General features: G+C 45.5%; 1 protein-coding gene across 14 annotated transcripts in view; it reads left to right on the forward strand.

Annotated features, from left to right (window-relative positions):
* Nsmce2 (NSE2 SUMO ligase component of SMC5/6 complex) overlaps positions 1 to 24,625 on the forward strand; it is a 231,150-nt gene that overhangs the window by 194,629 nt on the left and 11,896 nt on the right. For 5 of the 14 annotated variants that reach the window (XM_087556481.1, XM_087556477.1, XM_087556488.1 and 2 more), the window contains 2 exons: positions 13,927 to 14,027; positions 14,386 to 14,492. In XM_087556481.1, the coding sequence (XP_087412607.1) occupies positions 13,927 to 14,027; positions 14,386 to 14,492 (208 nt within the window). Of the gene's footprint in view, positions 1 to 13,926; positions 14,028 to 14,385; positions 14,493 to 15,384; positions 21,482 to 23,540; positions 23,882 to 24,625 lie in introns of those variants that run through there. The other 9 variants (XM_087556476.1, XM_087556484.1, XM_087556485.1 and 6 more) reach the window with 7 other exon arrangements.

Below are 24,625 nucleotides of genomic sequence, written 5' to 3' on the forward strand. Positions count from 1 at the left end.
AGTGGGAGAACAGTAGCCTAAAAACTGAAGGATGTGTTTACCTACCCCCAGTGGAAGATGGGGGTCTCCTGAGGACTCCTGAGTGAATTCTCCAGAGAAGGCAGAGCCTTCTAGAATGCCTTCCTGGACCCCTGCTGGTTCCTTCCTTCTGTGTGGCACTGGCCAGGCCTGTAGACGTCACAGCCTGTGTTGATGCTGCTGCCGTGTTCCCACGCTTACCCCACTATCATCACCTGCCTGGAATATGTAGGCTTCCAGGGGTCTCTCCCTGACGCTTCTCAGAGTGAGTTCGGAAAAGGTTGAATGTTCCCTGCTCAGCATACTGGAAAGCCCCGTGAATGTCGTGAAGTTTTAAGTGTGACTTCTTCGTGTTTACAAAATGAACAAATGACTCACAGCTATTGTATACATTCACCAGAGCCGTGTCCTTAGCTGATCCTTACTGTGAAGTCCTGTGTCTTCCTGTGCATGCGAGGGGGGTTTAAAAGAGGCTAGGAAGAGAGGGTGGAGCAGAGGAAAGGTCTTGGGGTCAAGGGCTTAGTTTAGGAAGCTTCATCAGTGGGTCCTTTCATGAGTTCCTTAGTCACCCTCATATGCTCCTTCTGTCTTCCTTCCTCCTCCCTCTCCTTTTTCTGACTTCCATTTTATTTCTTCCATTCTCTCAGCCAACTTCTCCCTTTAGGGGGGGATGTTTATTGTTAGAATAACTTCAGACAGAGCCGTGCAAACTGAAGACATAGTCTGTGGGTGTTATGTTAGCTTAGGACGCCTGCCTTGATGACCTGGCCACTTGGTCATCAGGAGCCAGGCTACTCTGTGGATAGCTTTGCTGACATTATGGTGACAGTGTTGTTAAACCTCAATAGAGTTGTATCCTCAAGCTTTGACCTTTTAAAATTTCTTTTAGGCTAGACAATCTCAGCACTCTGAATGGCAGAGGCAAGCAGGATTTGGATAAAAATATAAAAATAAAAACTTTCTTCTGTGATGAATAGACTTTGAGAGTTGATCTCCTGGCTTTAAAAAGAAAAAAAATTAATTACATTGTTATACAATAAGAAGTCAGGGTTTTGTTTGGTTGTTTGTTTTGGTTTAACTTATTTTGTTTATATTTTATGAGGGGTTCTTTTGAGACAACTTGACTGTGTAGCCCAGGCTAACCTTAAACTCTTTTTTTTAAATATGTGTGTTTTAAGTATGTGTGTACCACGTGTATACCTGGTCCTATGAGAGGTCATAAAGGGGCATTGGCTCCTCCTGGAACTGAAGTTAAGGATGGTTTTGAACCACCATGTGGGTTCTGGGTCGAACCTGGGTCATTTGCAAAGGCAACAAGTGTTCTCAATGCTGAGCCATCTCCCCAGCCCCTTAGCTCTTGATCTTCCTGCCCCAGCTTAGTGAATGCTGGGATTACACACATGTTTTTTGAAATAGTGTCTAATACTGTAGTCCAGACTGGCCTCAGACCTATAGCAATCCTCCTGCTTCAGCTTTCAGAGTGCTGGGGTTATAGGTGTAAGCCACCACACCTGATTGAAAAATCAGTCTTAACACTCTTTAGCAAAAAGGTATAGAAAGGAAACATGAAATAAAGGGGGCTGAGAGATGGCTCAGTGACTGAGAGCACGTGTCACTTGTACAGAGGACCTGGATTCAGTCCCAGCACCCACACGGCAGCTAACAACTATCCGTAACCCAGTCGCAGGGTTACAGGACTCTCCAACCACTGTGCACAAGCAGGCATGGGCATGCCAAGGGCAAAACAACAGCAATCACAAGAGCATACATAGTTACTACTAAAGATCTGTGGCCTTTTCTAAGTATCACTCTGAGTATTTCTGATGACACTGGAGAAAATCTGGGATCTGCAAGGAAATGTGCGCCTGTCTTGCTGGCCTCAGAACTGCAATGAACATTGACGAATGTGACTGGTTTTGCCCACTGTGCACTTCTTAACACAGCTTCTGTCTCCCTTGCTGCCTGTTTCCTAAAATAGCCACCTTACAGATTACAATTCAACTTTCACTCCGAGAAGCTTTATAAAACAAACCTCAGTATTAAGGCTAGCTTTATTCCATTCTTCAATTCTCCTGGTCTGTATTGCCGTTTGATTGGTGTTTTGTGTGGTGATATGAATAAGAATGGTCCCTCTGGCCTCATATATTTGAATGTTTACTCACCGGGGAGTAGAACTGTTTGGTAGAATCAGAAGGTGTGACCTTGTTGGAGGAAGTGTGTCACTGTGGATGGGCTTATAGGTTCAAAAGCACATGCCAGAGCCACTCGTGCTATCTGCCTGTACATCAGGATGTAGATCTCAACTGCTTCTCCAGTACCATGCCTTCCACCATGCTCCCTCCCCAACATGATGATGATGATGATGATGATGATGATGATGATGATGATGACGACGACGACGACGGCGGCGGCGGCGGCCTAAACCTCTGATAAGCAAGCCCCCGATTAAATCCCCGTTTTTGTGTGTCTCTTCACAGCAACAGGACAGTGACTAAGACGCATGGGTGAATAGATTCACGAATGATATGGATAAAACTCCTATCATATAGGATAGATGATATTAGGGGTTCGGATGTGTCATGATCCTAGTCCTCTGAGAATGAAAGCATTTATGAAGCTGAGAGTTTGTAAACCTTGGTTTCTTTTCTAAACAGTTTGGTCTTTGGGCTTTATTTCATCCAGTTTCTGTTTGACAAATGGAATGAATGTGACCACTGCTACTGTTGATCCTACCAGCCTCGTGACTATCACTTGTCTTATGAAGAGTCTGGAAAACTCGGAGAAATTGTTGCTGCTGGTCACATTTACAGTAATCATGACGCCTGCTCTTGATGGACTACACATTTCATATTAGCTTTATACGTTTCCTCTCTGCCATTTAGCTTATTTTTATATTTTCAGTATTTTAATACATATTTTCAAGTGTTTCAGGGTGGCAGGGTCATGTGCATTCCACAGCATGCACATTGAGGCCAGAGGATAACTTGTGGGGCTAGCTCTCTTCTCCACCAAGTGGGTTTCTAGGAATTAGCTCAGATGTTCAGGCGGAGCCTCAAAAAGGAAAAATGTTACAAGTTACTATGCTGTGGCTTAGTAAACTTCAGTCTTCAGCCGGGGTGGGATTCAGGATTAGAGCACTTGCCTGGCTCTGCAAAGAACAAAATTCCTCAGTCTGGAAGCTGAAGAGATGGATAATGGTTAGGAGTACAAACTTCTCTTGCAGGGGGCCCAGGTTTATTTCCCAGTGCCTGAATTGGGCAACTCAGAATCCCTTACAACTAGGAGGCCTGGTCATGCCCTCTTCTTGACCTGCACAAACCTACATATACATATGCACATAATTTAAAATAAATTCTTTTAATTTCTCAGTCTATCAAATGTGCACTTTTTGGTGCTTTTATGCACACTGCTGTCATTAAGTATCTTCAGTTGCACTCTTCTCTACCTTGGTAGATGGAACAACATTAAAGCAGTCAACATGATTGTAAGACTGCTCATTGTAGGTTTCACTGGGTATGGATGCTTTGGGGCAAAGGAAGAGAATCAGAACTAACATAAGTCCATGCTCTGGTGTTGCTTACTTTTGAAATACAACATCTGACTTTGGGGCATTTGATTCTGGCAGAGTGACATGTCATGAAGAATGTACAGTGATATGGCCTGGATAGTGTCATATGGCTCTCTGACAACAATACCAAGTCACTGTCCTCTAAAGTAATGGCATTCAAAACGTCTTTTTTTTTTTTTTAAGCTATACTTGGTAGCTTACAGCTGTAATCCTGGGAGCCATACTTTCAGGTCAGCTTGGGTGACATAGTGAGTCCCAGGCAAGCCAGGACTACAGCATGAGTCCCTGCCTCAAAACAAGCAACAAACCAAGTGTTCTTGGGTCTGTGGGTCTGTGGCTAAGTGGTGAGCACTTGCCTTGCAGGTCTGAGGCCCGGGGTTTGATCTCTGCAGGGTTAAAGAGCACCAGTTTACATATAGCTGTACTGAAAGCAGCTCCTGCATCAGCAGTCTTCACTGAACCTCCATGAAGCTCCTGCCTCTTTTCCTGGTATGGTGATAGCATGACAACGAAGGAGGCAGAGGTCCCTCCCTAAAGGAATCTACAGCCTGGTGGAGAGGTGACAAAGTGGATGCTGAAGGAGGATGTACTTCTGCTACAGGACCACACAGAGGGAAGGCTTGAATTGAGTCTTGAAGAATGTCAGGGGTTGGTGTGGAAAGAGGCGGAGGGAAAGCAGAACATGGCGGATTTGGACAAAATATGTTGGGCTTGGGTTTGAGGCAGAAGCCATGGGAAATGGGGTTTTCTAGGTGCCAAGGAAGTGCCTTGGCCTATCAGAGACAATAATTTTAGCATAATCTAGGTGGGGTAGAAAGAGGTAGATTGGGAAAATGGGTGCTAAAGAGCGTTGTGTAGAGAAACAGGACCTGTGGAAGCTTGACCTGGGAGAGCAGTGCTGAGAATGAGGAGAATGAGCCAGAGCTGACAGTTTTAAGAGTGGATGGCATCAGTAGGGTGTGTAGACTGTCCTCAATACTGGCACTTGGTCCTTCCCAGCCCCTAATATAAGAACAGAGCTAAAGATGAAGCTGGATGAGGTGGTACATGCCTGTAGTCCCAGCACTCAAAGGCTGAAGATCACAGTAGGCTAAGGCTATCCCAGGCTACAAATACGCAGTAAGTAGGCAGTCTGAGCTACACAACAAGACTGTCTCCATGACACAGATAAGAAGATGACCCTAAAGGGATTCTTCCAGTCTTTCCTTTCAGTAGAATTTTCTGTAAATCTACATAATTGAGAGTTGTAAACTTACTTTCTTGGTGATAGCTAATCCAAGTTTTCTTGTTAGGTGGAGTGTGTATGTGTTTGTTTATTGCTCAAAGCCAGGAATTTGAATGTATACATTTGATTTCCCACTTTTGGTTGATGATCTGAGGGTGACCACCGCACCTCTCTTTTGAGAAGTACAAATACAAACACTGTTTGGTAATATTTTTCAGTCCTTACTGCCATGAGATAGCATAGCCAAGTCTCATCTGGATGGCTTCCCACCCCCCCCCGCCCCCACCCAACACACACACACACACACACACACACACACACACACACACACACACACACCAGTTCAATGCACTGGGCTTTGATTTTTGTTTTTGGAAAGCTCTATTTTGACAGTGTTTAATAGATGAAAGCAAAATAATAGGTGATGTCGGCTGAAGACAAAAGACAGGTCTGACCCATTAGTACATACAGTAGTAAATGGAAAATGCATATTAGTAAGATGTTGGCTCGTTCCTAGGAATCATCTGAAACTCCTTACTCTCCTTCTGCAAGATAATCAACCATATGTCGAAAGAGCCAGGGAAGGAAAAACAGGCAACAGATTGAAGATGTTGACAGTGCTGTGTCAGCAAATTGCGCACGCCAGGCTAATTTAAGCCTCCCTGTTGCCCAGGGCATGAAAGGGTTTGTCCCACGTGGAACCCCAGGCCAGCCCATCGTGCAGGTTCTTTGAAATGGTTTAACCGACCTTGTATATGTTATAGGTACACACTGCATGCTCACTTCATGAGAATCTGAGTTATAATGTCAGTAAGCACTGTGATATTCACTTGCTTTTTGCCAGACACCATTCTGAGAACCTTTCCTAATCAGACATGATGTTCCACACCTGTAATCTCAGCACTGGGAGACGGAGGCAGGAGGATCAAGTTCAAGGTAGAGTCAGTGAGGGGGAAAGTCTCCTACCTCCAAGCCTGATGACCTGAGTTCAATTCCCAGAGCCCACATGATAGGAGAAAAAACAATTCCACAAGTTGTCCTTTGACCTACACACATACTGTACATATGTGTGTGTACAGGTACACACACACACACACAGTAAATCTAAAAACAAATGTAAGAGTTCAAGCTAGCCCCAGGCCAGGCTACCTGAGACCATCCCATCTCAAAAACCACACACCAGCAACACCAAAGCCTTTTTCCATGCCTCCTCATTTAGTCCTCCTAAAGTTCCATGAAATAAACACCACTATTAGCCCATCTTACGGCTAAGGAGATTGAGGCAAAGAAAGTTGAGATAACCTGCTGAGGAGCACTAGCTAATTGAACAAGGCAGGTCCAAGCAGGCTCTTTCCAGATCCCACGTTCTTAAGTACTGTAATTCCTGTTGCCCGGCCTCCTTCCCGATTATCACACTTCCTGAGGAGTGTGGCTTAGTCACCACCTTCATGAGGCGGTTCACCTCCTCAGCTCTCCTTCCTCAGCTCTAGGGCTGCTCTGGTACAGGAGGGGCAGGAGTATTTGTACCAGGTTCTGTCTGGTGATGGCACCACAGCTGCCTATCCACAGGGAACCTTCAGGGTCTCTGATGAGTCGTCGCAGTCCTATAAAACCACATAAAGGAGGAAGTTCAAGCTAAAGAGTGTGGCGTAGAAGGCAAAGAAAGGCCATCGGTTGCTGAGTAGTTTAGGAAGACCCTGTCTCAACAGTAATCATTATAATAGCAGTAACAATTCAAAGTTGCAGTGTTAGAATTCTATAGTATTAGATATATATTATATATTCATACAGATACCTGATAAATAGTTCTTGGATCCATCTTACATTATAGTTGTTCTAATTGTTACCCTCTGTTCACTGAATATTTTAGTTGAAATGTAGGTTTGGTGACTTTTTATTTTTTAATTTTATTCTTTACGTACATACTGACCAATTTTTCCCTCCCTCCACTCCTCCCAGTCCCCCTCACACACCTCCCCTCTACCCCAGATCCACTCTTCCATTTCCCCTAAAAAAAAAAAAAAAATCAGGCCTCCCAGGGATATCAATAGAACATGGCATAACCAGTTGCAATAAGACCGGGAATAAGCCTTCCTATCAAGGCTGGACAAGGCAACCCAATAGGAAGAAAGGAGTCAGAGGCACCCACAGTTAGGAGTCCCACGAGAACACCGAACTACATAGCCGTTCATTGGGGTTTGCCATCCTGTGAGAGTTATAACATGTAGGAAATCCTCTGCCCCATGGGCCCTATCTGAACATGATGCACATTTTAATTCTGAACTATTGTTCACACACAGCAGTCACTGTGTTGATACAGAAAGTATTGGGAGCCAGGACTGAGTTCCCTACTGAAGGGAAATGTCAGCTTAGCCCAGCTAAGAAGCTGATATTCAGAACAGACCACCAGTCCCAAGAAGAAATTGAAGTATAGAATTAGGTGCCCCAAAATCATAGGAGGACCTTCCTCCCCACCCCACACTCCACACACACACACACACACACACACACACACACACACACACACACACACACACACACACACACAGAGTCACAGCACGTCCTCATTAAGATCTGAGGCTGAGTGCCCACGTAGGACCCCGCAGACCCAGGCCTAGCTGGTACAGAGACAGACTCATTGGAACTGTAGAGTTTCAGACTTGGAATCAGTGGGTTTTGGGAGGCCCTGGATCTTCTGTGCACCAGCTCATTCTGTCCAAATATGCTGTCCTGGAATAGCACAAGTGAGAATCTTAGCAGGCAGCAAATATTTGTATAGCATTTCCTCCATACACTACTATTTTTGAGAGAAAAGTGCTTTTAGAAAATGTTCAGGCCTAATTGAAAAAGTACATAGCAATCAACATTTATTCCCCACTAGCATAAAACTGTCTAACTGGTAGCCAAATTTGGGGTGCCTGAAGACAGACGAGTGACTAATGCTAGGGCTGTGTGTGGCCAGAACCAAATGTATTTTGTGACCACAAGACCATGTCTGGATTCTCCTTTGTAATTACCTCACAGCCTACTGTAATTGTAAAACTTATATTTACTTCCTGCCTTTGACATGTAGTCCAGGGTTCAGGGCTGCACCCAGACCTACAGTGAAGTTCTCTCTTATTTGACTACAATGTGTATAATTATTGAGTGAGAGGGTGTGTGTGTGTGTGTGTGTGTGTGTGTGTGTGTGTGTGTCCACATCTGTTAAATATGCAAGTATAATCTTGGGGGAAAATAAGCTTCTGCCTTACTGGGTGAAGCACATTACAATCTAATGTTTATTGAAGAACTACTATCTGCCAAGGATTGCTTTAGACTTTAGGAGCCATAAAAAGACCACAAAAGCCTCGTCTTCCTGGAGAAGATGAGGGTGCTGGGAAGGAGGAAGGAAGACGTGCACGAATGCCGTGCATGTGGGTGTGTGCTCCTAAGAGTATCGTTACGGTACTAGACATCAGTGGCTTCTTCAGCTTGGTGCATCAGAAAAGGCCTCGCCAAGATGACATTTAAAATGACATTTTAAAAGACAAGAAAGAGTAGAACAAGCCAAGGGCAAGAAGAACGTTCCCAGCAGATTAATGGAAGGACCCAGAGACAAGAAGGAATCTGCAATGCTCGCAAACAGACCAGGGACGGGTGGCCAGTGTCAGTGAGGTTGAAGGGTGCTGTGTGGCATGGCCCCCAGCACCCACCAGGAGGAACTGCAGCTGGGTAGGCAGAAGGTGGTCATGGCTTAAACTGATGTACAGTAGAGATCCAGGCAGAGGGCTGACCTTGGGAATATGGATGAGACCCAGCGTCAGAAATTTCCAGTGGACGGATGTGAGGTTTGAAAGAAACAGTATTCAGAGTGAATCTCGTGGGTTCAGCTTTGAGCAACTGATCGGTATCGAAGCAGGTGAGAAAGACCAAAGGCCTCAGCTTTAACAGTGGACACTGACATCTTGGTCTGTTCAGTGCCTACTTCACTGTTGAATGCCATGTCCTCAACTGCATGTGTCACAAGCATTTAACTTTAGAAATACTCCTTCAAATGCTTCCATCACTCCTCCTCCTCTGGCTTTCATTCTATGGCGTCAAGGAAGGAAGGAAAGATCTATAGATAGGTGGATGAGTGGGTGGGTGGATAGGATAGATAGATAGATAGATAGATAGATAGATAGATAGATAGATAGATAGATAGATAGATAGATAGATAGATAGATGGGGTATATGTATCCCCTCCAGGTGCTGGAAAGGTGGTTCATTGGTTAAAAGCATTTTGTGTTTTTGCAGAGGCTAAGCTTGGCGGGCTCACAACTACCTGTAACTCCAGCTCCAGGGAATCTCATGTCCTCTTCTAGCCTCTGAAAGCATACATACATATGTGGCTTACACTCACACATATCCAATAATTAATAAATAAATAACAAAATTCAGGGCTTAGGGATATAACTTGCTTTTCTACCATGCAGAAAGCCTAGCACCACATACACTAGACATTGTTCATTCATAACTGTAATCCTGTCACTCAGGAGGTAGAGGCAATAAATCAAAAGTTCAGGGTCATCCTTAGTTACATAGTAAATCTGAGACCATCCTTTAGTACATGAGAGCCTGTCTTAGAGATGAAGGTGGAGAGGACACCTACCCAGTACATCCCATCATTGTAATCTTAGTTTTTGGCAGGCTTTCCTCTTCATGGTGCTTGGTCCCTGAGCCCAGGCATATAGATGCAGGGTAGGAGTTCCGAGACCTGTTCTTTGGTTAGAAGTTAACAGCTAACATCAGCATCTAACAACACATTGTGTATATGTCTGTCCAGTCATCCCTCAGTATCTATAAAGGGTTATCTCTGGGACGCCTGAGATAACAAATTTCACAAATGTTCCAGTACCTTAGACACAATGGCAGAGTGTTTGCATAGAGCACACACCCTTTTATAGACTTTAAGTCATCTCTGGGTTACTCACCCAATTTGGTGTAAATGCCATGTAAAGAGGCACAGAACTACTTAGGGACCAGTAACAAGAAGAAAAGGTCCGTGCATGTTCAGTACAGACACAGTTGCTTCTCAAACATTTTTCATCTATTCATGATTTAGTTCATGTGTGCAGAACCCAGGAATGTGGAAAACAAGAAGACCTCTCTTTTGCTTGCTGCTTACATATGCAGAATCAGGAATATTTTGTGATTCTTTAATAAAGACTACATTGGCTTGATCCAGCTGCTCCTTTATTAAAGGTCTAGTTTCTACAGTTGCCTTTGAATTATCATGGGGCTTAAAACTTACTCTTGCCTATACACTGTACACAATATAGTGTGTCGTGGGTATTATGTGAGTATTAAATAAGTGATATTGTCACTGAGCAGTCTTCAGTAAGTGAGCTATTATTAGTAGCAATGAGACGCCTTGGTGATGGACCACTCTAGCAGCAGCACACTTCACAGCGCTCAGAGGATGCAACTCGAGAGCACAGAATGACATGCGCCCTGTGAATACCCTGGACAGCGTTAAGCAAAATCTACATGTTCTCTGGCTCTTGGTGTTTTCAGGTAGCAGCTAGCCCCACTCTTCAAATGTCTCTGTGCCTTTCTCTCTGCCAGCCTTTTACCACATGCACCATGCCGTTTTGCCCTCAGGATCAGGTAAACCACCATAAGTGATATTTATTGCCAGATGCGACCTTTTGTGAGCACCTTGTAGAATCCCAGCATTAATGTCACTTTCTATAAATACAGGTGTAGGGTGAGGAAATGCTCTCTTTAGAGAAGTGTCGCTATTGCAGTCTTTCCCCTTTTAGACTCTCTCTTGGTCTGTGGGCTATTACTCACTGCTGGCATTCACCCTTCTCTCTTCTTACCTCTCTGTTCCTGATCTCTGCCATCTCTTAGCTCCCCCTCAGCCTCCCTAGTGGTTGACATTGCATCTGAGTTGTGCTTTCTTGCTTCCTCCACCTTTTGAAATTTAAAAATAGAAAATAACCAACAAACCCACAGTCTTTCACATGGCTGAACTCTGTTTTCCGGTGAATTCCACACTGTAATATTTATAGTCAGAAATCTGCCATCAGTTCAGAATAAGCTCTGTAAGAAATTTACAAGGACTACTTTTATTGTGACTATCAGACATAAAATCAGAACTGGGAGTCAGCAGCCCAGAGGCAGAGGCTTTGCAAAGTGGATCCCAGAGGAGGCCTGGCTCCCAGCCTCCCTCTTATCTTTTTACATTACCTGCCCCAGTTTCCGGAGTTGCTAGTTGATAGAGGACTCTTTAAGGAGTCTCTCGTACTGTGAATGCCAACCCCAGGGCTCAGAAAACATGAAGACCTTCATAGGTGTGAGCTCTGTTCCAGACGCCCCACCCCTGTGTCACAGTAAAAACACATGTACCAAGCATGTACAAGCTATTACTTATTAAATGCTATTTTATTGCTGACAGGTATTTTAGACTTCTTGCAATTTTGCTTTGCTTTGAAAATAGAGTAGCTGCGAATAATTGATTTGTCATTAGCTGTTAGTGTCTAAGTAGTTGAACAATTACTAAAGATAAGTAAATAATAGAATTCATAGGCCTTTAACATGAATTGATTTTAACTTGACAGCTAGCTTGCTTAGAATATTAAACACTGCTGACCTGTAGTGCTTTGACCAGAAGCACCACCTCTGATTTGGAATCTGGGAGTATGTGAACAGACAAACACAGTTGAGCATTCCTAGTCTAAATATGTGAAATCAGAAACTCTGAAATATGAAACTTTGAAGTCATTGTGTTGACTTCAAAAAGATTTCCAATTTTGAGATAGAGATGCACACCTGTAAATGGTTTCCGGGTCTAGGATTCTTTTCTAGAGCCTTGAGAAGGGCTAAGATCACAGCCCCTGTACCCTGGCGTGTGGTTTCAGGAGTTCTGCTTGGGAGGCCAGCATCTTTCTCCTTTCCTTCTTGAGGAGTGAGCACTGGTTTAGAGATAGGAAATTGCCCTACAAAGAAAGAAAGGGGACCCCTCTAAAAGAGAAGTTGGGGAAGAACCTCTGGGTCCATCCAGATGGCCTTGACAAAAACTCCATGCCCTTTCCTGCCTTAGTAGTATCTCTCTGACAGAAAGACAGACAGACAGACAGACAGGCGGGCGGGCAGGCAGACACCTGGCCTGAGGGGAGACCCCGAGAAGCACCATAACACAAAGTTTACACACTCTTCTGACCCTGGTGGAGTTTCTGACTGTCGAGGATTTTTCTCCCACATCTTGACAGGAAAGCAGTTGCAGTTTTAGGTGTATATTATTCTACCAACATGAAAGGAGGAAGAGAAGAAAGAAAAGAGAAAAGAGGAGGAAAGAATAGGCCATTGATAGACAATTGACAAGTATAGACTAAATATCTCTTACCCAAGATGCTTGGAACACCAGTGTTCCTGGTTTGGGATTTTAAAACATTTGCATAGACATAATGAGATATCTTGAGGCTAGGATACAAACTTATATCCCATATGCAGTTTCTAGCCTGAAGATGACAACTTTATGTAGTACATTAGATAGACGAACGTCCTCCCCAGAAAATAACCGCCTGAGCTGAAACAGACTCTGGTTTCATACAGTACTCAATTGTCTCCATGAAGTATATTCTCACAGTGGCATTATCTATGTCTGATGTCATGTCAATATGCAAAATGTTGTGAGCTTTGGGATATTGCTGATTTCAGACTTACAGGTTAGGGAGACTCAGCCTGTAGCCTGTCTTCAGGCCTTGTCATCCACTCAGAAGTCACCTGTTACCTGTTTTCCTCAGTAAAGGGCAGATGTAACACAGTGAGAGGAAGGACACTTTGGAAGCAGATGGCTCTGTGTTCACACTCACTGCACAGCAGTTCTTGGTGCAGGCTAGGAGCTGAGGTGAGCTCCAGGTCAGCGGTCTTCACAGCAGCAATCTTCGCCTTTTTACGTGAGCTCCTTAAGATTCCCCAACATGGTATTGTGAGGGCTTAGATGCCAGAAAGACACTGAAATCTAGCTGTCTCTAGAAGCCGCCTTCTATGAAACCAAACATTTAAGATATTTACAAATCCCAAAAAATAAATAAATAAATAAATAAATAAATAAATAAATTTTACGGTTTTTATTTATATGAACTGGGTATGGTGGCTCACACCTTTAATTTTAGCACTTGGGAGCAGAGGTAGAGGAATCTTTGTGAGTTCAGTGCCAGCCTGGTCTACAAAGTGAGTTCCAGGACAGCCAGGACTGTTACACAGAGAAATCCTGTCTTTACAAAAAGAAAGGTGAGGGGAGGCGGCTCAGTGGTTAAGAGCGCTGGCTGCTCTTCCAGAGGACCTGGGTTCAACTCCCAGCAACCACATGGCAGCTCACAACTGTCTGTAACTCCAGTTCTAGGGCTTCTGACACCATCACACTAACACACATACAGACAAAACACCACTGTACATTAAAAATAAATAAAAATGTACTTTATATTGACATGTACTAGGAGTGTTGCTATTATCTTTAAATACAGCAATAAATATGGTTTTTAAATTCCTCAGTCTTAATATCTACTATGGTAAGTACTGACACATACAACCCATGTTTTTAAAACATTCCTGAGTCCTCAGTAATATCTAAGACCTCAAAGAAGTTCAAATCATACACCCCAAAGGGACTGTTTCTGCACTGCCCACAGGAGGTCTGTCTACAGATTGTTTCTTGAGGCAGGAGCCATGTTGCTTTGTTTGTTTTTTTTTTGTTTGTTTGTTTGTTTGTTTGTTTGTTTGTTTGTTTTCTCCATTTGTCTTGGTACTGAAGCTATGAAACAGGACATCTTGCTAGCCTAAAGCCTGTGACTGACACAGAACAGACCAGGTCCTCTGACTCCTTCCACCATGTCATTTGTTACCAAGCAGTATTCCCTGAATGTTATAAATCTTATTTTACTTCCCTGGACCTTAGGTTTCTCATCAAAAGTGGACAGAACTAGGACCCCTTGGAATTCTGTTCAAAACAGAAGAGTTAACATGCATCCATCCAAGTGCCTAGTTAAGGACTGAGCTCAATAGGCCCTGAGGAACTCCCTGTCCTTTCTTCTTCTCCCTGGTAAGCTGCTGAGTCAAGGAAGCTCATCAGCCCCCTTTTTTCCTGTAGATGGTATTCATGCAGACAGAGAGAATGATGGGATAGAAGGAATGGATGAAGATATGATTGTGACCCAGAGCCAAACCAATTTCATCTGCCCCATAACACAGGTATGGCTTCCACTTTCCCCTCAAAGAAAATGAAGTTAGGTTAGTTTCACAGGGGCCAAAGGACTCCTGTTTGCTTTCTGATATCCCACTGGGAGGGAAGAAGCAAAGAAAAGTGATGAGATCAAACTGTATACGCGGGATGTTTGTGGCTAAAAAGCACTTTCATTTAATCATATACTTTAGGACCTAGGGAAAAGTTCTAGCCCAGAGACCAAGTAAAGTTACAGCCCCTGTAGCCCTGAATGTTCTGATCACAAGCTGATACTTAAAGCTGTGAAGATGAGCAGTTAGCTTCTGTGGGGACTAGGAAGTGGGTGGTCATTATTCCTGAAAGCCTAATATGTCTCCTTAATCATAGTTGGAAATGAAGAAGCCAGTGAAAAATAAAATGTGTGGCCACACATACGAAGAGGAAGCCATTGTTCGCATGATTGAATCCAAGCATAAGAGGAAGAAGAAGGCTTGGTAAGTGGGTGTTGGGGGGAGCAGAGCACCCTGGTGGTCCTCAGTACATGCCAGAGAGAGCTACCCATACTCTTTCCTAGTTATGGCTCTGCCCAGACTGTCAACAGGAAGCTAGCTATCTGGGAAGAACAGTATGCAGACGACACTAACAGCACTCTGGCTTCACCATCAACATAGAAGGAAGAGACTGGGTGGGACTGTAGTATTAGATTATAGGACTCTAGAGAACTTGTGATTTTACAAAGTAGCTAGCTGGGTGCTAGCTCAGTTCATAGAGAGCTTACTTGGCACACAGGAAGTCTTGCTTTCAGTCCAAGGCAACACACAAATTAGGCCTGGACACATGTGCCTAGTCACTCCAGCAGTGAGGTAAAGACCAGAGGATGTGAGAGTGGAGGCCATCCTCAACCATACTGAGAATTTGAGGACAGCCTGGGCTACATGAGACTGACTCACACTCTCTCCCTCTCTCTCCTCTCTCTCTCTCTCTCTCTCTCTCTCTCTCTCTCTCTCTCTCTCTCTCTCTCTCTCTCTCTCTCTCTCGCACACGTACACGCACACGCACACCCACACACACCAACAAACCAGAACGTAGCTGAGGATCAATAGAGCTGTGATCTGAGATACCCCTTTTTTCAATGTCTACTTAACCAGGAGGAATCACCTTATTCTTTGCTTCCTTTGGTTTTAAACATTCTAAGACAAGAATTCACATCTAGTGATCTTGGTGAGGAAGATGACATTATCAAAAGACTGCATTATCAAAGAAATGCTTTCATTTAATCGTGCAAATAATTTCCCAAACGGTTTCAGTTAATCCATGGCTAACTCACCAATAAGAATTTTTTTAACTCGGAATCTTCCGTCCCTTCTCTCCCTACCTCCAACCCAGGACCATGGCTCTGTGCCTGTGAAGAGTCCTCAGTGGGCCACACTGAAGCTGACTGGGTTTGGCATCTCCTGAGCTCTTATCGCAGGAATGGAATGGCAGGTGTGACCGTTCTCAGGCTCTGATAGCAGCCCCTGTGATGTGTGCTTTGCTTCTGCATCACCCAGACCAAGAACTGGAATTCCCCTCCCCTCCCCATGTGGGTGTGGGCTGAGAGATAGCAACTGAAGACCAGAGATAGCTAGCTCCTTGGCCCCTCAGTCAAGCGATTTACAGTCTTTACTCTGGAAGACAAATGGGTTTGCGACCATTAAGCCACAAATAGAAACCATTCCTTCATTTCTATCTGTTTTGCATCTCTGCCTTAGAGTCCAAATCCTGTATTCCCTGATGACCTTGACATTTGACCGACAAGCATCATTTTGTTTTTGAATTTCCAAGCCTTCCTTCTCTGTTAACTTTTCCCTGTGTTCCTCCTCTGACAAGCCAGACAGGGTCAGCATAATTACTGAGAGTGCCTCCCAGTTAGCTGTCTCTGGCAGCATCTCTTTCTGGCAGTGTGTGTATGATACTCTGCCAAAGTGGGGTGGAAAGGGCAGGGACTAATACAATGCATGACTCAGTTTCCTACCAGCAGCCCCAGGGTCAGTGCAGCATGTTCCCACACTTAGATACCTTCTCAAGTACGCCTCAGACTTTCTAACGCCCATTCCCTGGTTTGAACGACACACAATACTTGCAAGCATTTAAGTGGTACTTGTCATCTAAGGAAGCCTCCTCTCCCTGTCATGCTTCCATAACCTGGGGGAGCAGACACCTAAAAATGTTCGTAGACTAGTAATAGCCACTAAGTCTGAATGGAAAAAGGCTAGAGGTTTTCAAAGATGACACTGTTATCAGGCCTTAAGAAATAAAGGAAAGGGTTGGGGATTTAGCTCAGTGGTAGAGCGCTTGCCTAGCAAGCGCAAGGCCCTGGGTTTGGTCCCCAGCTCCGGAAAAAAAAGGGGGAAAAAAAAAAGAAGTAAAGGAAAATAGTGAAGGGGCTTTAGGAGCCTCTTGAAGTTTTGCATTGTAACCTCTTTTTACTAGGTCAGATTTCCCCCCTTTTCTTCTTTCCATGTGCATGTGTGTGTGGTGTGTTTGCATGTGTGTTCATGTGTACAGGTGCACCTGTGAAGGTGGTATCCATATACATTGTGTGCTCATGCATGTAGAGACCCAGTTGTTGTCTGGATCTTCCTTGATTAGAGGTAAGATCTTGCAAAGCCCAAGCTCGCAGATACGGCTAGTCGTTCTGGGCAGTGTGTCCCCCAGAGACCCCTGTCTCTACCTTCTGAGTCTGACATTGTAGGTGGGGAGACCACAGGCTCCAGGGATCTGACCTCTAATCCTCGTCTTTGCACAGCAAATGCTTTAACCACTGCATCATTCCCTCCAGACACCTCAGCTAAGGTGCTCTTTATCCAGCCCTGACTATACAGCTATATAAAATAGTATACAAGTTAAGCATTTACTAATAGTAAATGATAAGCATGTATTCAAAGACAGTTCTTCAGTGTTTATATTTTACTATTTATTAAAGATAATGAATTAAATATTACTGAATATTTGATACTGCAGGATAGAGTACCTTCAGTGTTTTTAGAATTGATTGAAACTTTTGATTTTCTAGTTGTCAATTCCAAGAACACCATAAATACATAGCACAAAAAGGACAGAACTGTCTTTACAGCCATTTTAGTAACTCTTGAGATTTTATCCTAACCCCAAGCCAAAAATCATTTTCCAGTTTTTTGTTGTTTTTTTTTGTTGTTGTTGTTGGTTTTTTGTTTTTTGGTTTTTTATGAAACCAAAGTCAGTACTCACCACAATTTCTATTATACTGCAGTGCAAAGATACAGTGGTTTGCTATAATCTATGGAAGGACAGGAGGAAAATACTGTCTTTTGTACTATAAACCATTATGTTTCCGTAAGAGCAGGAAACGTGTGTACAGGAAAGTATAAGGTTCAGTTGTCTCAGATCCAAGCGGAGGCATTTCCCTGGCGCTGTGGGGTGGGACAGCAGTCCCAGTGGAGAAATGCCCATAGTGCCTGTTGAGAAGGAAAGCTGCAGAGAAGTATACGATGTGCCATGGGTGATGTCAGCAGGTAAAAGGACTTGCTGCTCTCCAGAGGACCAGAGATCAGGTCTCAGCACCCATCTTAAACTCCAGCATAGGGGACCCAACACCCTCTTCTGTCTTCAGTTCCACCATGCAGGTGATACAACAGACATAGGTGCAGGCAAAACCGCATACATATAACAAAGAGCAAAGAAGTTCTTAACTGGGTTGGTTAGTTAGTTAGTTAGTTAGTTTGCTCGCTTGTTTGTGTGACCTTGGCCATCCTAGAACTCACTGTGTAGTCCAGGCTAGCCTTAAATTCACAGAGATCCACCTGGCCCTGCCTACTGAGTGCTTGGAATAAAAGCATGCTCCTCTACACTCATCAAAAAACGGCTCCTTGACCAGAGCCTTCACCCCACGCACCCCGCCAGACCAGCTTCCACTTGGTGGGCGGTAGGCCCGGTGTTGGTTACTGTTGTGGCAGGAAAGTGGAATGACACCGTACCATAGGCTAGAGATCTATCGTAGAGCCGTGAATGTCCATTTCTTCACTTTCCTTGTCTGTAAATTCATGGTGATAGTTGTGGTTTTCTCACTGGTGCTTCTGAAACTTAAGATATTTTGTGCAGTAGCTAAAGGACCAGGCACATACACAGTAAGACTCAGTAACCATGAGCCCTTCATCCTTGTCTTCAAGCTTCCGCCGCATCTTCAACATGGGCACAGGAGACCTTGTAGAGAAGGGGGATTAGGAGGAGCCATCGTGGAGCTGAGGAAGTTACTACAGAGGCAGTGCAGGGGACAGGTGCTCAAGGCTTGTGCTGGTGCCAGGGTGGTGCCCCACAGTGCATTCTGTTACACAGAGTGAGCATGCACATGGAGGTGAGGTGTGTGCAAGTGCCCAACAGAATGTGGCAACTGATTGAAACTGGGGAGGAGGCAGAGGGAAGATGACTGCTCATTCTTTTGACTGTCCAGAGGCAGTTGCTAGCTGTCATTGCTCTCAGGAGAGGTGGAAGAGAGGAAAGTGGCCAGCAGGAGTTCTGAGAGTGAGATCAGAGAAATACAGCCCTTGAAAACAGCAGTGGTCCAGGCCAGCGGCTCTACCCTTAGAAGGTGACTGAGGCAGCCTTGAGAATGATGTAGCTATGAGTATAGAAGCGGGCAGGTGTCACTGCGACACAGCTCTGGGGAGGCAAGACAGAGCCTTGGCCCGGCATAAGCTCTCCTTACTGTGAAGCCTCAGCACGGAGGACTCAGAGCCCAGTGCTGTCAGCTCCAGGCAGCTTCTTGTTCAGCAGTTACTGCACTCAAGGTAGAAGACCCCGTGGGAAGCGTCCTAAACCACACCCAGGACGAGGCGCTGACGTCACAGAGCCAGTGTCAAGTACAAAGCACACATGGAAGCAGATTAGAACTTGGGTTCTGCTCACAGCTTACTCTGTAGGTTTCTGATTCAGCATGAAGTAGTGTCATTTCCCATGAAGCACTGTTTAAAAAATGTGTGTGACACATCCTGTGAGAGAACTGTTTCTTTCTGCTGTTCCAATTATGTTATGTTACTGGAGTCCCAGGCACACTGTGTTACTGGGTACCATCTGAACTTTCCCAGCATGCTTCAGACCGTGGAGGCCTCTCCACTGCACTGAGGTGGAATAGTCTCGTGGAGCTTTTCACCCTAAGTGTAGCTTACAGTCATTTCCTAAAACAGAGCTCTTAATCATAAAGCTATTCTCTCACAAATGAAGCTGCCTGCTGATCTCCATGTTAATGCACTACAAATGATTTTGCCCCCAGCCCACTGTTTTGGCTTTCTGGCTCTTCAACAGGCATTCCAAGCGTGTCCGAGAAGTGAATGTGTGGTGGCAAAGCAGAATCCCCAACAAATAACTGAGCCTCTCAGCCAGGGTCTTTATCTCTCTAGTGGAAGTTACATCAACTCGAAAGTCCAGGGACCCTGGGGCCGATAGGAAATTCCTTTCAGATCTCTACTGGCCTGTTTGTTTCTGGGCTGTGGAGAAGACAGGGAGATAGCTCAGTGAGGCTTGTGCTCATCCCCAGAGTTCACACAAAAGAACCAAGTACAGTAGTTCACTTGTAATCCAGCACTGGGAACAGGGAGGGAGATGAAAAACAGACAGACAGACCCCTGAGGGTCAGTGGCTGGCCAGCCTTAGTGGACACTTAGCACATTCTAGGCCAGTGAAAGAACCTCTCAGAAGTAAACAAACAAACAAAAAAACAAATGCAAACCTGAGTAGGGCAACTAAGGCTGTCCTCTGACTTCCACAGCACCTACACATGTACACGGCTGCGTACACACATACCTGACAGGAAGTACACTACTGTGCAGTATGAACACACAGCTGTGGGGCCCTTACGACAATCAGTCATTATGCTTACCTCACTGCTTTGTGACACATCACCCTGGACTTGGAGGGTATGGACAGAATTACTGTCTGAGTGTAGGTATGTCAGGAATCTACCCAACTCTAATGCCAGAGGCGTCTGTCTAGCTGCTTATGGGCCAAACCTTGGTATTCTAGGAGCCCAAATCTGCGCCTCTAGATGCTCAACATTGTGTGGTCACGAGCTGAAGCTCAGGCTCAGGCTCAGGCTCAGGCTCAGGCTGAGGCCTCGACTCCCTGAAGCCCCTGGACCCTCTGCACCTTTCCTTAGCATAGACTCTTAAGTTTACCCCATGCTGCTAAGGAATGCTCTGCCCTGTGGCTGACCCAGGCTCAGGACCAGCCTCTCCTTCCAGGCCTGTGCATCTGAGCCCTTCCTGGGGATGATTTGATGGTGTTGAAGGTGTTGCCACACCTGACTTGCTCACCAGGATGTCCTGGGGATTATGGCCTAATGCTTGGGTAGTGTTGTTTCTCAGAGCAGGAATGCCCTGATTCAAGCCCATGGCATCATGGCCTTTTCTTATCCTTTTTAGTTTAAAAACTTGTTCGTTTCTGTGGGGTGGGGTGGGAAACAAGACTGTGCCCTGCTTCCTGTCCAGCCTCTCCTCCAGGAAGTCTCCCCAGCGATTCAGTCATACTGTTCAGCCTTGTGCTCATCCTGTCCCTTGTTGAGCCACCTTGTTTGAAGAGACAGGACTGGTTAACTGTGGTTAGAATGACAACTGCTGTGTGGTGAGGCCTGGAGCTCATGGCCTTCAGTGGCCGTGATTTCTTGCTGTGTCGGATGCCTGCAGAAGATAAGAACTGCCTTCACCTGTTTGCAGGAGAAGCCTTGTACGTCACTTGGACAGTGTTAGCATTAGGGGAGCTGACTACTACTAGGTCTTCGCCCCTCTTTTGGAGATGGTCTCACTATATAGCCCAGACTAGCCTAGAACTTTCTGTATAGTTCAGTCTTGCCTCAGCCTCCCAGCTGCTGGGATTATAGGCATATACCACTTGGCTCTTCCATTTTGTATCTTTGTTGTATCTTTGTTGTCAGGTCACCCAGCTCCCCTCAGATACTTGATTTATATCCCTGTCCCCAGAGCCTGCCTCTGCATGACACAGACCTCACCAGGCTCCATCCCATCAACATGAATGTGGGCGCCTCCTCTCAGCCCAGTGGTGTGGTTAATTCCGTCAGCCATTCTCAGAATGCCCTCATTTACTGACTAAAGCCACTGATGTCATCAGGAAGTCCTCCCCCCTCACTCCCCACTTCCCTCTCCACCGCTTATTCACTGTCTGGCAGATGGACGTAGATGTGCTTCTCAGAGCCCACTGCACCCAAGGCCTGGTAGTCAGAAACAGGGCTCAGGGCTTGCCTCCAGGGATGTTCACTCCAGAAACCTCCTGTTCTGCATTTCCATGTCAGGGAAGCCTCAGGGATGGCAGTCTCCATTTCTAAGTCCTAAATGTGTGTGTGTGTCTTCCTTGTCTCATCCTTAGAGATTTCAACTTACACGGGGCGGGGCGGGGCGGGGCGGGGCGAGCAGGAGGGAGTTGGTGGGGTAGGGAGGAGGGTACACAGCAAGACTCCAGGAAAAAAGAAAGAAAAGGAAGGAAGGGAGGGAGAGAGGAAAGGAGGGAGGGAGAGAGGGAGAGAGAGAGACAGAGAGAGAGAGAAAGAGAGAGAGAGAAAGAGAGAGAGAGAGAGATATCGAGCGCTCATGTGCCTGAATATACAAGATACATTTAGCATTTCAAAATTAATTCCCGTTCTCAAGCTTACTGTTCATTGCACATGGGCTGCACACTGCCCAGGGAAAGCCCCTGTGCTGCAAACACTCCCTGACCCCAAGATCAAAGCCAGGAAATGCCTTCTCTTTCCTACCTTATCCTGCCTTTCCTAGGACTTGGTTCACTGAGGCTCCCAGGTCAGGTTCCCTTCCCTCGCTCGCTCGGCCTCTTACCTTTTCCCCTGTGTCTTCTGTCCCTTTTGAAGAGCTGTCTCAGGTCATGGGGCCGAGCTTTGTGTGGGTCAGAGCCATGTTTGTCCTTAAGGTTATGTGATTAGAACCTAGCCCAGAGCTGATCACACAGAAGCACTCTGAATGCATGAATGGTGTGTGTGTGTGCACAGGGTCTGTTTAAGTGCAGATAGACCAGATAACTTAAAACCTTCCGGGAGAATAGTGGCCAGCCTAGGAGATGGTAAAATAGAGGAACACAATGGAGCACTGTGGGACCTGGTGCCTTGTGGAATGGGGACCCTGCCCCTATTTTATAGCAGGGAAACCCAGGCTCAGAAAGTTTATCTCAGCCACCAATCAGGTGGTTGAGAGAATTCATGACCTGCATGAGCTTGACTCCAAACACGGGGCACTTAGCCCTGCCCAAACCTTGTTCACAGTAAAAAGAAATCAGGTGATTCAGTCCAAACACGCCCTCCAATGAGCCGGCTAACTGTGCGAGGCCTGAGTTCCACCCTTTTCTGGTGACTCACATTACTAATTCACTCACCTCAGGCTTCTGGCCAGTGCCCAGTCCCACTCAGTGTCTCCATTGAGAGGTTTAGTGGCATTCAGAGGGCTGGAGTCCAGGCAAGACTCCTATCCTGTGTTCTCTTCCCAGCACAGCATAGGGCCTGCAGTTGTCTCCAGCTTGGCTCTGCTTACTTGCCTTCCGTCCCTAGTCTCAGGCCCCATGCCCCAGTGTGTGTTGGAGCCTGACTGCCTCACCCTTCCTGGACTTCTGTGGGACCCCCAACTATTTCCTCTGCTTCACCCTTCACCCTTTGCCCTTTAGCCTTTTGTCCTCTGTAAGTAGCTAGAGTGAGTTTTTTAAAAGACACTAATCCCATCCCTATCTAAAAGTCCTCCAGGCGGTGTTCCTATTTAAAATGATACCCAGGGCTAAGGAAGTAACTGAGTTGGTAGAGCTTGAGCCTATCACGCATGAAGCCCTGGGTGGTTTGAGCGCACACACATACACACGCACACACGCACGCGTCCAGCACAGCATAAAGTCAGGTGTTGATGGTGCATGCCTGTAATCCTAGCATTAGAGTAATGGCATCAATAGGAAGTTCAAAGACAACCTGGGTACATAAGACCATGACTCAAAGCAAAATAACAATCCAGAGGAGCATTGCCCTGGTCTCACCTCCTTTGCTCTCACTGCAGAGCACCCATTCAAGCCTTCTGGGCAGCCTAGAGCACATGCAAGCCTGCCCCCCTCCCCCATGCTCCTTCTGTCCTGCATTGCTTCCCTGCTGTTGTGGCGTGCTATTTGGCTACTTGGTGACTGCCTGTCTACCTCCTGTCAGAAAGCAAGCCCAAGTGTAGGGGCTGCTCCTACACTGCTTGCTTCCCCAGCCCCAAACCAAGCTGCCCTTGGTGAAAAAATGGGTATGTGTGCATGACTCTGGGTTTGAGAGGGGTTTGGCTTTTTTCTTGGGTTTTTGGTTTGTCATTGTCGTTGTTGTTGTTGTTGTTGTTGTTTTTGCTTTTTGGTTTGTTTCGGTTTTTTGTTTATTTTGTTTTGTTTTTGTTTTAGTAAAGTGTCCTCATTCCAGTGCCCCACTGTGAGAGAAGTTAATGTTTAAGGCATGGCAGTGGGATGGGCTGATGGGTTTGTTTGTTTTTTTTCCCTCACAGTTGCCCAAAAATTGGCTGTAGCCACACAGACATGAGAATGTCAGATCTCATTCCGGATGAAGCCCTGAGAAGGGCAATCGAGAGCCACAACAAGAAGAAAAAGCGCCACTCCGAGTAGGAGCCAGCCCCCTGCCCACAGGGGTGTCAGCAGCCTACCTCCCCACAGCCACCAGAGAGTGAGCGTTCACAGCAATAGGCCCGGCAAGCTCTGCAGTGACCCTCAAGGCTAATTGTAATTGAAAGCATTTTTTAAGTTACACAATAAAAACACAAGTACATTATAGTCTTTATTTTCAAGTGCTCTGAAATTTTAAATAAAACTTTGATAATCTTCAGCACGATCCTGTCTAGATCTCTCACAGTGTGTAAAGGGTTCCCAGACTTCTAAATAGTTTGTATAATGGTTCAACTGAAAAGTGTCTTTGCAGTGATAATTAAGATGAAAAGCAGCCCCTCCCCAGCTGCCATGTCTGTGAGGGAGCAAATGGCTGGTTATAGAGCAGAGCCAGAAGTCACCCCTGGCTACTTGTGGTTGACAATGCTGGGTTTGGAAATGTTGTCACTTGTGATGGCTTTCTGAATGGTATAGAATGTTCCAGGAACACACCCCCTGGGGCAACTGTAAGAATGCCCATCCCTAATGTCAACATAGCTGTGTCCCTAGCAGGCCTCCGGTATCACTTGGGAAGCCACCACATTCTGAGCACTCAGAATACTCCCAGCAGCCGACTTCACCCTCTAGGTCCTGTGTCCAAGTACAAGGTGTCGGCAGCAACAGGGACTTAACCTTCAACTTCTGGGGACAACTAAGGACAATAGCAAGAGCCTATAACGTTCTCAGAGTCTTGGAAAATCCTGACTAAGAATTCAAAAGGGGAAAGCTCAGGAGGCCTCAATGCTAGACAAAAGACTACTCAATGAGGCATAACAAGAGTATGAGAAATAAGTCTTCCATGGGAAAGAGTCCTTGGTGGGTTATCTAATGCCAACTGGTATCATATGCATATAAGTAATAATACATGAGCTGAGCACGTTTTATTTATATACTTAGGAATATATACACATACATGAATATATATGCAACA

This window comes from Rattus norvegicus, chromosome 7 (genome assembly GCF_021556685.1).
Source record: "Rattus norvegicus strain SHRSP/BbbUtx chromosome 7, alternate assembly SHRSP_T2T, whole genome shotgun sequence".
NCBI lineage: Eukaryota > Metazoa > Chordata > Mammalia > Rodentia > Muridae > Rattus > Rattus norvegicus.